Source organism: Lonchura striata, chromosome 3, assembly GCF_050655825.1.
Source record: "Lonchura striata isolate lonStrDom1 chromosome 3, ASM5065582v1, whole genome shotgun sequence".
In the NCBI taxonomy this organism is placed as follows: domain Eukaryota; kingdom Metazoa; phylum Chordata; class Aves; order Passeriformes; family Estrildidae; genus Lonchura; species Lonchura striata.
The window spans coordinates 109484485-109497343 of NC_140705.1; the positions used below are offsets into that span (position 1 = coordinate 109484485).

The 12859-nt window shown below is 43.3% G+C and overlaps 1 protein-coding gene across 3 annotated transcripts in view; it reads left to right on the forward strand.

Annotated features, from left to right (window-relative positions):
- Window positions 1-1279: 1279 nt before the first annotated feature.
- Window positions 1280-12859, forward strand: part of MOCS1 (molybdenum cofactor synthesis 1) — a 29646-nt gene continuing 18066 nt past the window's right edge. For all 3 annotated transcript variants that reach the window (XM_031504236.3, XM_021541771.3, XM_085576096.1), the window contains exons 1-3: window positions 1280-1430; window positions 9051-9183; window positions 9817-9984. In XM_031504236.3, coding sequence (XP_031360096.3) covers window positions 1308-1430; window positions 9051-9183; window positions 9817-9984 — 424 coding nt within the window. In that variant the 5' untranslated portion in view covers window positions 1280-1307. The remainder of the gene's footprint in view (window positions 1431-9050; window positions 9184-9816; window positions 9985-12859) is intronic.

Below are 12859 nucleotides of genomic sequence, written 5' to 3' on the forward strand. Positions count from 1 at the left end.
ATCCAGGGAAAATTTGGGTACCCTGCCAAGCACTCCTTTCAGGTGTCAAGTATATTCAGAACCAGTGGCTCCAGCTCAGCTTGGCAATGGGTGACCATGCTCTGCAGACCCTCACCTGGAGATGGACAGCAGGATGCTGGACTTTTCATCATGAGCCCCTTGTCTGTGAAACACTGAGAGCATGGGAAAAAAATATATAAGGCAGGAAAACTGTAATATTACTTTCTTATGCTCCGTAAGATCCATTATGCCTCATTTAGTCACTGTGCCTATCTTATGACAAAGATGTACAGATTTTACTTGAGACTGGTGCTGACTGGATGAGTTGCTTCCAGCACAAATGTTCCCTAACTAACAATATTCACGATTTTCTAGCAGCCTTGCTGGGATACCTAATCTCGTGTGCATGCCCTTCAGTGCACACATTTCCCTTGAAGGCAGCCAGCAGCCAGAGCTCAGGCTCCACACCTGGCTTTTGGGGGGCTGAGGTGAGGGTGGGGAAAGGCAGAGAGCAAAGGCTCTTAGTGCAGGTTTGCTGCTGTGAGGGTGGGGAAAGGCAGAGAGCAAAGGCTCTTAGTGCAGGTTTGCTGCTGTGAGGGTGGGGAAAGGCAGAGAGCAAAGGCTCTTAGTGCAGGTTTGCTGCTGAGGGTCGTGGGGCTTGAGTCACCAACAATGATGGTGTCCTGGGAGGAATTTCGGGAAGTAAAAGCACCACAGATGGTGACAGGCCTTTGAGGGGAAACTGTATGGCAAGAGGCTGAGGTCACTCGGTCTGATCAGCCTGGAGGAGGCTGAGGGGAGACCTCATCACCTTCCTCTGAGGAGAAACAGGGAAGCAGGGCAGATCTCTTCTCTGGTGACCAGTGACAGACCTTGAGGGAATGGCAGTGGCAGACCTTGAGGAGGTTTAGGCTGGATGTTAGGAAAAGGTTCTTTACCAGAGGGAGCACTGGAACAGGCTTCTCAGGGAAGCGGTCACGGCACCAAGCCTGTCTGACTTCTAGAGGCAACACTTGTGCACATGGGGTGACTATTGGGGATGACCCTATGCAGGGCTAAGAGTTAAACCCGATGATGCTTGTGTCTCTCTTTCCACTCAGAATACCCCGTGATTCTGTGACCTGCCCGGGGAGCACGCAGCGGTGCCGAGTGACCTTGCGGGCACCCTCCACCCTTCCCTCAACCCGCTGGCCTGAGGGGAGCGAACTACAACTCCCGGCGTGCAGCACGGCGGCCGCCACTCCCATTGGCTGCCTCCCCGCGTGACCGGCGGCGGCGCCCCCCGCGCGCCGGGGCAGCGGAGCCGCATGGCGGCGGCGGCGGCGGCGCTGTGCGCGTGGGGGCGGCTGCTGCCGGGGGCGCGCGGGGCCGCCTCGCGCCGCGCCTGCAGCAGCGGGGCGCGCGCCGGCGCCGCCTCGGCCGCCGCGCAGGTGAGGCGGGCCCGGGGGGACCGGCGGGGCGGGGAGGGCTCGGGGGGCACGGGGGAGCTGAACCGTGCCGTGCCGTGCCGTGCCGTGCCGCTGTCTCGTCCCTAGGAGGATGTGTTTGGTGCAGGGGCGCTCTGGTAACCGTGGCGGGGCGGCCAGGGGGTCTTGGGCACCGCAGAGAAATGCGACCTGTCCATAGAATCTCGCGACGTATCCCGGAGCGATCTGTTTGTGCGGTGAACATGAGCTGACTATCTATAGGGGCGGAGGGAACAGTCAGCAAAATATGTAGTGATGCATAATGCTGCGTTCTTCTTTTGTTGAAATGTCACGCTTTGGAAGGACGTGGGGCACTCGGTCTCGTGGGCCGAGCCGGTCCTGCGCTCCTGCCCAGCCAAATTGGAGATTACACAACGCTCTTTGATCAGCCTGGGTCAAAACCCGAGTGGTTTGGGAGCTTTCGGTGGTTGTGCTCCGATGGTCATGCGAACTTCGCACCGAACCTGTTTGTTCTGGTGCTGGGACGAAGTCAGCTCAGGAGTTGCCGTGATACGGCTTCTCCCTGTTTAGCTTTACATCCCTCGAACGGATTCGGTCTCTTTGTGTCCTGATGCAGAAGAAAAAGCTACGCGGAAAGGCAAAGGTTCTGTAACTGTCTAGCAGAAATAGAGCATGGAGCACAGAGCAATCCCAGCTGGGACATGATTTATTGAGTTACTTGCAATTGCATGGCTGGCTTTAACAAACAGAAAATAGGCTAAAGCTACTAGTGACAGACTCCGTGTCGCCAGAATTGAAGGCATTCACTGCCACTTATTTACAGGAAACCAAATGGATTCGTGTGTTGCTTTATTGAATGCTTACTTGACTCCAGAAACTAGAAAGGTTATTGAATTTGTTTTGTGTGGTTTGTGGTTGTTTTCCTAGGCCATAAACATTTTTATAAATTCTGATCAGAATTACTTTTCACTACTTTCTTTACATTGGGTAGCTGTAACAAACATTCAGGAGTAGTTTTGAGGGAGCTTGATTACAGCATCCATCTGAAAACCCTACCTCCCTTAGGGACAAAAAGCCATGGTAGCTGGAAAGAATGGGCTGGGGCATACGCATTTGTGGTATTGTAAATATTAGAAGTGTGCCAGGCCACTGGGTCATATCCTGCAGCGCTTGAGAAGTGAGCTAGTGTACGAAAAGAAAGGAACTGCAGACTTAGTAGCTATACAGGGATAATATACTCATTTCTCTTTTCTGTTCTCAGTTTCTCCTGGGATTCATCTGTAGAGAGACACAATTAGCATTACAGACATAGGGGACAGTGAAATGTGCTTTCAAATGAGAGAACATTCAAACATTCAAGACAGTTGTGAATACTGCTTGCCTGTCTTCTGTGCTGGAGCTGCAAGTATTCATGGGTTCTGTTCAGTTTCCTGAGGTTTTGGGGAGGAGGTGTGTGCAAAGGGGAGAAGAGAGCACTAGACTATATTTCAGTCCCCTTTAAAATGGTCATTCCAGCTATGGAAGGAAGAACTCTGCAATTCAGGCAGTTCAAGAGACAATTGGGAGGCTGTGTCCAAGGCCATCCACTTGAAGTCTTTTGGGTTGGGTTGCAAACAGTGGGGTCAGTACCGCTGTTGTACTTGCGGTGTGTGGCAAACAATTTACTTGTTTGAATCTTGGTTTTTGAGATATACTTGTCAGTCTCGGATGTGTTGACAGAGTGGAGTTCCTTTTCTAAGGCTAGAACAGGGCATGAAGCTACAGGCACTCCGAAGTAGCATTTTCATGGTTTGTTGAGTGCAAATGTTTCTTTGAATTTTTCTTGACTAGTTCACGGTTAACAAAGTTCGATGCCATCCTGCCATCTTGTACCCATGAAAATACATGTCCAGACTGTATTCTTGAACTAAAACGATCAGGTAGGATGACCTATTTCTACTACAAAACTGGAAATCAGCATATTTTTTTAAATTCTTTTCTAGATGTATCATGTCCAGTAAGGGTTTTGATACAAAGTTTCACTTCATTTTATTCCATCTGCTCTTGCAATCCTGTAATCCAAACACAACTACCTGAAAATTTCTGTGGCCACAATGAAGCCTTCAGTAGTGGGATAAAGTGGAGAGTCCAGCTTGCCCAGAAAGACCTCACATGGCCCTAAATCTCGGCTGTGTTTCAAAGGCTCTGTGTGTTGCTGCTCTGTTTTGTGGGTAGCCAGTGGCAGTCCCTTGGCAGTGCTCTCCATGCCAGTACCCACAAGCATAGCCTGCTGTTTGGGGTCAGCTCTTGGGCAGCAGCTGCTGAGCCCTCACAAAAACATTTGTCTTGGACTTCTCAGCTCAGACCTCATTCTGGCACTTGGCCTACTTAGACCCATTTCAACCTCTGCGGTTGTCTGATTTCCAGATTGAACCAAGGACATTATGTCACCACTTCTCTACAAAGATGCTAAAGGTGAGGCATGACTCTTGCTGAGTTGTGTCTGTGACACTGCAGCAGTGTTAGGTGCTACACTGAGACAGCAGTGCTGTGCACAAACCCAGTGGGATTGCAGGAGCTCGAAGAGCCAATGGATGCAGGAGCAGCACTAACAGTGTCATGGATACACAGGTCACAACCTCAGGTAGTCCCTGAGGTCCATGCAGAAGTCTTTGCATTTACTCTTTTATAGTGCACAAATAAAAAGCTTTACTCTTTTATGGTGCACAAATAAAAATCTTTACTCTTTTATGGTGCACAAATATCACTGGGGAAGAAGTGAAGTTGGAAAAGTAGAGCAAGGATACTACTTGATCTTCAGCTTGATTAGTAGATAAGAATTCTGTTGTCTGCCCCCTTGTGTTTAACTGAGCCTTTCTAGTATCTGTCAGTTTGTGGTGTTCCTGGTAGTTATTAATACCTCTGCTGACAGCTTCCAATTTTGCTGCATTGTTAGAAGAGCTGTCCTGGAAATCATAGGTGAGTTGTCAGGTCTGAAGGGTTGACAGCTTGTCAAAATATAGCTGCTAGGTGCAGTCATCTAAACTCTCATTCTTTCAGTACTAGTATAGAACATGTGATTGACAGCCCAGGGAATGAACCTGTTTTTTTCATGGATCAGATAAAGCACACTGTATGACAGGGCATACTCCTCCCATGTGCAGAAGTGTCTCCTGACAACTATAGAGAGAGGGGAGTGGGGACTTGTGGGTTATAGACATCCCTTTTGAGTGGAAAAATAATTGGGCATTGATATGTTAAAATACCAGCAACCATCCACCTTTTCTTACTTCAGGAAACTGAATAACCCTTTTCCTGTAGCCTGGGAACTGTAGCAGGCTTTTGCTTTCTTCCCGTTCCAATAGCTCTCACAAAGGCTGCAAGTGACAAGGTTCAACCTCAACCTATTCTTCCCCTTCAGAGAATCCTACTTACACAACAACCTGAGGGAAGGCTTTATCCTTGCTCTGAGTTAACCAGGAAGGCAGCTGAGTTTTCATCTCTGATAACTGGCCTTTTCTGTGGTATTGATAAAAACATGAGCAGGTGCTGGGTGTAGTAGCAGTTTTGGTAGTACAGAATCCACCTCTGTTGGAGTTTAAGCTGATAGGTATCAGCTATTATGGCTTATGGGTATCTGCTAATTCCTCTGTGCTGCAATCTAATTGGTCAGAAACTGAATTCACTTAAAAATTCCATCTCCTGTTGTTTTTCCCTCCCAGACAAACCCATTTCTATACACAACAAGAAAATGATGGAAAGAAGTTCTAGTAGCTGTGTAAAACATTTTTCTTTTCCCTGTTCTGTAACTCCCCACTTTGGAGAAACTTTTACGTTTATTGAGGCCAATCTATGCTGAGTACCTGTTCTTTTAATGCTGCTTCTTTACAGTTCACTTTGAGTAATTAATGAAGGGCAGTATTATTCCTCTTACTTTAGCAGCCTTACCTTTAGCAGCCATGCAGACGGATGACAGACCAGCAACAGAACTGGTCTTCTGTGTCCCACTCCAGTGAGGTCTCCTTCCTGGAAATTATTTTAAGCATATTACTGTCTTTGAAAGTATGCAGTCTTGTCTTTCATTACATGAAAGTATCAAAGTGTCCCTCATTTGCCCCTACCTTTCTTCCAGGGGGGACAACTTTTCCCTTCTTTCCCTCCCTTTAATGCACACTCTACAACTGAGAGGCAAGATGTTTGTACTGTTCTGTCTTCAAGTGAAGGAAACCCAATCCTGAAAAAGTTGCAAAAAAGCGTTACTGGGAAAGAAACAGAAGAGGAGAGCTTCCACAAGAGGGGCTTAGGTAGTTTTAATAAACCTGGGAGTGCTTTCCTTCTCAAATGTGAACACCTTTCCAAAATAATAGGAAGGAGAACATCAGATATCCAGCCAGGCCAGAAAGCAGCATAGTTTTCAAGGAAAAAAAAACACCTTTTTGTGTTGTGTTTCTTTTCTGAGTTTGGCAGATTAAAAATATCCTTAGATTGAATCTTTTCAGGCTTGAATTTTCTGACTGAGGAAGATGAAGAAATGAAGTCTGGATATTTACCTGGGCTCTTTCAGTTAACCTGGCTTGTATTTGGAGAAACACTTAAAATAAGTGGAACAGAGCCAGCATTTCTGTCTTAAGCAATGGATTCCCAAATTGGGATTTTTTTGGTAACCTAAAGCTCTACAGGAACCTACACACCCCTAATCTGGAGCATTTTCCCCGGGTGTTTAAAAACCAGCTGTCTTGTTCTGCATGCTGCAGGAAGGGGAGGTGAAGGAGAGTGTGTGTGCAATGGGTGTGGCTGCACTTCTGCTGATGCAGGAAGGGAAGGCCGAGTCTGGCAGGGCTGGCCTTCACCCCATACGCCTCTGCTGCTGCAGCCCCTGAAACTGAAAGGGATTGCTTTCTTCCGGAAAAATGCAATTCTGTAGAAACTACTACTGCAGTTTTATCAGGGGTAAACAGATGTTTTCTGGGCTTTGAAACAGCCACTTTGTATCTCCCTTGTCTCCTCTAGCTTAGCCTCACTCTGGATATTCTTCGAGTAAGTTCTTCTTATCTTACCACAAAACTGTTTGGATCAAGTACAGTGGATTGTTTAAAGGTTAGGGAAAAGATTGTGCTGCCAAGAATGACTACTCCTGCTTGTAAGTTTAGCAGGAGCCTGGTGTTAGCACAGCTGGAAATAAAATTGCTGCGGCTGCTGGTGGCTGAAGTTGGGTCTCTTCCCCAGATAACCTTTTCTATCTGGTTGATTTGATCACTGAGGGTCCTCTATGGCTTCCACCCACCCACAAATGTTTCTTACAAATGGTTTCACAATAAAATGTTTTGAAGAAGTATACCTGGGTGATTTAACATTTTAGCTGACCATTTCTAGATTTTTTGCAAGGGTTGTAGGGAAATCCTGTGCAGGCTTAGCTCCTTGGGTTACTAGTGATATCCAAAGCCAGGGAGCTGATGGCTGTGGCTTTGTGTGTTCCTGCCCAGTCCCTTGGAACCATCCCATACATTCTGATTTTGGTATGTCTGGAAATTTTATGTGTGTTTTTCACTGGACGTGAGTCGTAACTTTTGCTTAGGTAAGCAGTTTAAATACCCACTAAATGTGTCATTTTGTTTGGGTCCTAATTCTGCATCTTAATTTATGTCAAAACTTTGTTTAAGCCTTTGCCTGCTGCAGCCTATAGAGACTAGCGCACACAATTTTAACTTGAGGCACAATTCTGCAGCTGATGCACACATGCACACACGCACAAACTTTGTGAAGACCATGTATACAGAAATGGTTTTGTATGTGCCTTTCCACTAGATATGAAATTTGCTGACTGTTAAATGTCTGTAGGGGGTTAACTAACAACCCAGTGAAGGCGATTCCCTTAATTATTTAGTTTTCTCTGGTTTATTATGTGATGCTAGGCATTCATGCCTCATTCATGACTTACCAAATTGACCTCCTATAAAATGTTAATTTAACTCTTATGTAGTAGATGAAAATACTTAGCAGAGTTTGAATTATGTTGGTTTTGGATGTTTGTATGTAGTGCCTGAAGCAAGTATCCACCAGCTGATAAAAGTATGTTGGTAAATTATTGCTTTTCTGCAGTACTGTGATAAGAGTTTGCTCAGTTACTGTAAGTTTCACTTGAGGTACCAAAATATTTTCCAAAAGTAGCAGAGTGGTTTCAGCTTTACAGGTGTAGAAAAAGAGAGCTGTAACATTGTAATTGGAAAGTCATGGGCTAAAGGCAATAAGACTCCCTGCATTTAGACCTTGCTATACATTAACCTTTTTGGCATTGATGGTACTGATACTTTGAAGTTACTTGATATAAACTTGAAATATATTTGTTTACAGCTACTATTTGGGATATTTGATACCTAATGTGGACATAGAAGTCTAGAATGGTTTGGGTTGGAAGGGGCCTATAAGATCATCTAGTTCTAACCCCCTCCCACGGGACACCTTGCACTAGACCTTGCTCAAAGCCCATCCAGCCCTTCCAGGGATGGGCATCCACAGCTTCTCTGGGAAGCCTGTTCCAGTGCTTCACCACTCCCACTGTACAGAAATTCTTCCTAATATCTAAGTCTACTCTTTTTCAGTTTAAAACCATTCTCCTTTGTCCTAACACTACAGACCCTTTAAGAAGTCCCTCTCCAGCTCTCCTGTAGTCCCCTTTAGGTACTGGAAAGTGATAATGTCTCCCCAAAGCCATCTGTCTCCTCCCCAGGCTGAACAGATCCAGCTCTCAGCTGGTTTTCTTAGGAGAGGAGCTCCAGCCACCTGAGCAGCTTTGTGGCCTCATCTGGTCTTGCTCCAGCAGCTCCTCATCCTTCTTATGCCCTCATTCTAGAGGGTAAACATTCATACTTCCTAAAAATTGTGCTGTTCTAGAATGTATAACATGGTGCTTAAAAAAAACCCCAAAATTTTAAGTAGAAATCACTTGTAATATTCACTTCGTGATAGTTAATAAAGAAATTGTTAAAATTCTGATTATTTTTTATTCAGTTTGAACAGGTGTTCAGAATCACACACTTCTCTTCCAGTTCCACCATGCCCTGCATTATTTGTCATCTTTTAACTGAGACAAACCTTTGGGAGATATTCTGTTGTAAGGGTTTAGGCAAGAAGACTTCATTGGAAATGAAGACAGGTGGCATGAAACATAATTGTATATAGCAATAATTAAGTTTTGCCGTTAACAAGATGTGAATATTGCATACGGAATATGGTAGGAACACAAGCAGAGATGCAGTGTTTCATCAACTTCAGGTTATTTTGTGCTGAAATGCAGGAAGAGCCCCTTCTCTATAATTTCATTTACCCAGGGGGTGTAGTGAGCCTAAGTGATCCTGGATCATTTATTCTAGGAAAGACAGGAAGTTGAACAAACACACCTTCTGTTCTGCACAAAAGCCTGATATATACCTGTGGCAAAGACAGGGAAAATTGTAGTAATGGATGTAGGTAGGTAGGGTGTGGAACTTAATGAATGGCCACTTTTGACAATGGTTTTCCTTGGGCAGCTGTCTGTGTGGGGAAAAATGGAATAATAATTATCAGTTGAGTTCAAAGTTGATATTTGTACAGCAAGTTGACAGGGTAACTATTCAAATATTTAACACTTGCTTGTTTCTGTTACAGGAATTACAAAGCTCAGGAAGAGAACGCTTTGTACTGGAACATGCTGCTCCATTCTCTGCTTTTTTGGTGGACAGCTTTGGGCGGCAGCACAATTACTTGCGCATTTCGTTGACTGAGAAATGCAACCTCAGGTGTAAGTGTCTGCTGTTTCCATGCACAAAACTCCTCTGCACATATTGTGCACAAGCCAAGGTTTGGCTTAGGGTATCATTGCTGTGTTGGCCCTGTGCTGTTTCTTGTCTTCACAAAGTAACAATAAATGACAGATTATTGTCTAACTGGGTCTGTGCTACTGGTGGGATGGGAAACCTGGAGCAAGCCTAGGGATCTACCAGAGACAGGTGGAAGTGACAGATCTCTTATCAGACTTGGTGTGGTTTAGATAATGATGCTCGTGTGTCCAAAGTCTTTGTGAGCAGGAGAGCTCATACCTAGGCATTCCCACAATTACTTCTGCAAAATCTGGTGATGTTTCACTGCTTGCTGCTTGAACTTGGTGTCTCTGTTTGAATGTAGTTTAGCTAGAAGTAAGGTCATCTTTTTCTTCAGAGTGGATCCATTGTCATTTTGAGGCATGTCAGATTAGTGTTGAGTTTTCCTCTGAAGTAAACCAGGAAATTGTTAGAAGATTGTAAAATTTTTGCACAGTTGGTGTGATTTAGCATCCATTAAAGACAGCTGCCCTTGGTGCATTTTGCCCATCAATATTAGATTAATTGTTGTGGGTTATTTTTTGCCTCATGTATTTCTGTAACCTTTGTTTCAGGTCAGTACTGTATGCCTGAGGAAGGTGTTCAGCTGACTCCAAAATCAGAGCTACTAACTACCCAGGAGATAATCACCTTAGCCAGGCTGTTTGTGAAAGAAGGTGTGGACAAGATCCGACTGACAGGGGGAGAGCCACTTATCCGTCCTGATGTGGTGGATATTGTGGGTGAGTTCCAAATCACTACAGAGTGTTTCAGAGTGACTTGCTACATGTTGATCCAAGAATTGCTCTTACAGCTATCTACTGACACAGTCTGGCAACCAGAAGAATAATTGCACATTTACTGTGATGCTTTCTCCCAACATTGTGAAATGCAAGGTGCCTTCCAGAAGTTTTCCAGTTCTCTGCTGCTTGCATGGAACTTACGTGTCTTTGTATTATACCAGCTGAACTTAGCATTGCTTATTGCTTTTATATTCAACATCTACTACAGTAGCTTGCAATTATGGATCCTGAGGGTGAAAAATCAAGAATTTATATGATCAGGTCCTCACTGGGGAGGAACAAGTGATACGTGCTACAAACAAAACAAGTTTTGATTTTTTAGGAGCGTGTTTTTTTGGTGGTTTTGTTTAGCTACCTTCATAACAGACGTTCCTTGCTTGTGTTTAATAAGGAATGGTGGAAAAACCTGTTTTTAAATTTATTGATGAAGACTGTTACTTCAGTGAAGGGTAAATTACTGGATAAATTTTAGAATTCTGTCTGCTTTGATTGGTATTGTGTTAAATGACAAAGCCTGGATCTTTTTTCTTGAGTCAGGTGCTTTTTTCCTCCGTCTAAATTCTCATATCTTGCAGTAGATTTGTGTAGTGGCAATGAATTAGATTAAGGCTGTGTAGGTTAGTGCACTTTGGTCTATTGTAGACAACTGAACTTGTCTATTTCTGGGCATACACTCTTCTAAGTATTGAAGATAAGAAGGAGGTTTATATAGAAGAAGAAGGTCTTGAAAGAAGAAAAATTGCCTACTGATGCAGTGAGTTTTTGTGCAGAAAATGTTCTCTGCTCTGTTTGTTCAGGATTTGGATAAAAGACTTTTTACAAAGAAGATGACCTTCAGAAGGAATCAGAAGAGCTGTTGTAGTTTGTAGCATTGACCTGTTCATAGCTGGAAAAGGTGTGACTGGAGTGAGCTGGGGTGTGTCTTCTTGAACTTTGATTATGAGTTCTGAAATTGCACTAACCTTTTAGAACTCTGAAATACCATTGTCTAGAACATTTTGCCCATGCATGATGGGTTTGGGGTGGTTTTAGTACTGAAGAAGCCATATGCCTTTAAAGATACATGTTTCCTTCAAGATAATAGATTCTTTCCAATGATGATAGGTATAATTATTGGCTCCTGTAAAAGGGAACTAGATTTTTAAATTAGGTTGCAGTTTACAATACAATAAAACTTTGCAGTTCAGCACGTGATATTGACATGAAAATGAGTTGAAACCAACCATGTCATCAGTTCAGTGCAGTTCACTTTCTTTCCTAGTGTATTGTAGGCACCTTTTTATTTGTCAGTGGTAGCTGATGACTTAACATAGTTCTTATGATGTTGATAGTCTAGGTGGAGTGGTCAGGTCACTGCAGAATCATTATTGTATTGCTGCAATTCAGAAGTATTAGTACTGGAAGGATAGATGTCTTTTTGTTTTGGCTTAGTCCAGTGATAGAATTCTCAAAGGTTTATTTTTGTGCCTGAAAGGAAGAAATGGATGGTTTTGGATTTTCATCATTCTGCCCATGTTCCTATTCAAAGCTGACTTTGACAGATTCATAAGTGATCATTTTAGTGGATGACAGTAGTGATCTTGGGGTGAAGGTAAGGGATGTCAAGATGTTCGTCATGTGGTATTAGTTCATTCTGTTGTGGATTTGTATTAGTCTGGCTAGGTTTTTTTATGGTCTGTTGAAAACTGTTGGATTAGGTCTACAAACACTTTCTGTTTTCTCAGACTTTAGTGTTACTCTATGGTACTCCAGTCTGGGGTCAAGATAAGACACTGAAAAGTAAATAGATCAATGTAATAACTATGGGAAAAACCAAGCCCAAAAATGTCTTCTGCAGAATTTGAGTAAAGCATCTTTATTGAAGCCATCTTAGCACAATGTGCTGGTTTGGTCTGGGATAAGGTTAGTCTGGTTTTCTAGATTGTTTTGGCAAAGCTGGCTACAATATCTTGTGCTTAATTGGGTTGAGGTTTAACTTAGGTTTATTTTCAGCAAGCCTTTCTCCAAACTACAAATGATCTGTGAAATACCAGTAAAGCTCAAAAATGTTAATGCTGGATTTCTGTTACCAAATTCTTTAATACACAAATTCAAGTTTTTTAGTTGTTTCAATGAACAGATGTAACTTGAAGCTACTGTGGGAGACCATGCTATTCAGAGACCTGCTACAGTTCTTTAGATTATTTAAAATCTTTTAACAGATACATGTACATAAACTGTGAGTCAGCATCTAATACTTGCTGAAAGCTAAATTATGTCCTGGGGACTGCTGAAAACATATGTTTGAGACTTTTGTGAAGCAGCTGATAGTGGAATATAGAATCCATCCCCTGTGGGATACTCAGAATTTAAATAAGCACCGGATATAAACTCGCTGATAGCTATTTGTTATTATTAGTCTGGGGAATGCGCATCTGCACTGATGAAATAATTTTCCATGGGGTGGAGGGTGGAATATTGGATGCCTATTCATAGCAACTTTTTTTATTTTTTTTACCCATTTCAAGAGTGAAGTGGTGCAGGTTAGACTTAGTTCATGTGTTAGGAAGCATGCACACTTTTCTGGAGTCAGTCGGGCAAAGTACAATTGAAGAAATGATTGGAGGAGAATATGGAAGAAAACTGTCTATTTAAGAAGGTGCTCCTGATCCTAAAGGAAAACATAAATGTAAAGTGGTTTATTTCATAGCTCAAGCTTGACATAAAAGTTTTAGTTTCATGCTGTAGACTTATAGCATTTCTTCTGTTTCCTTTTCTACGTTTTAGTTTTTGTCAGTTACCTTTGCTTGGGCTGATTGGTGCTAAAGCAATGACT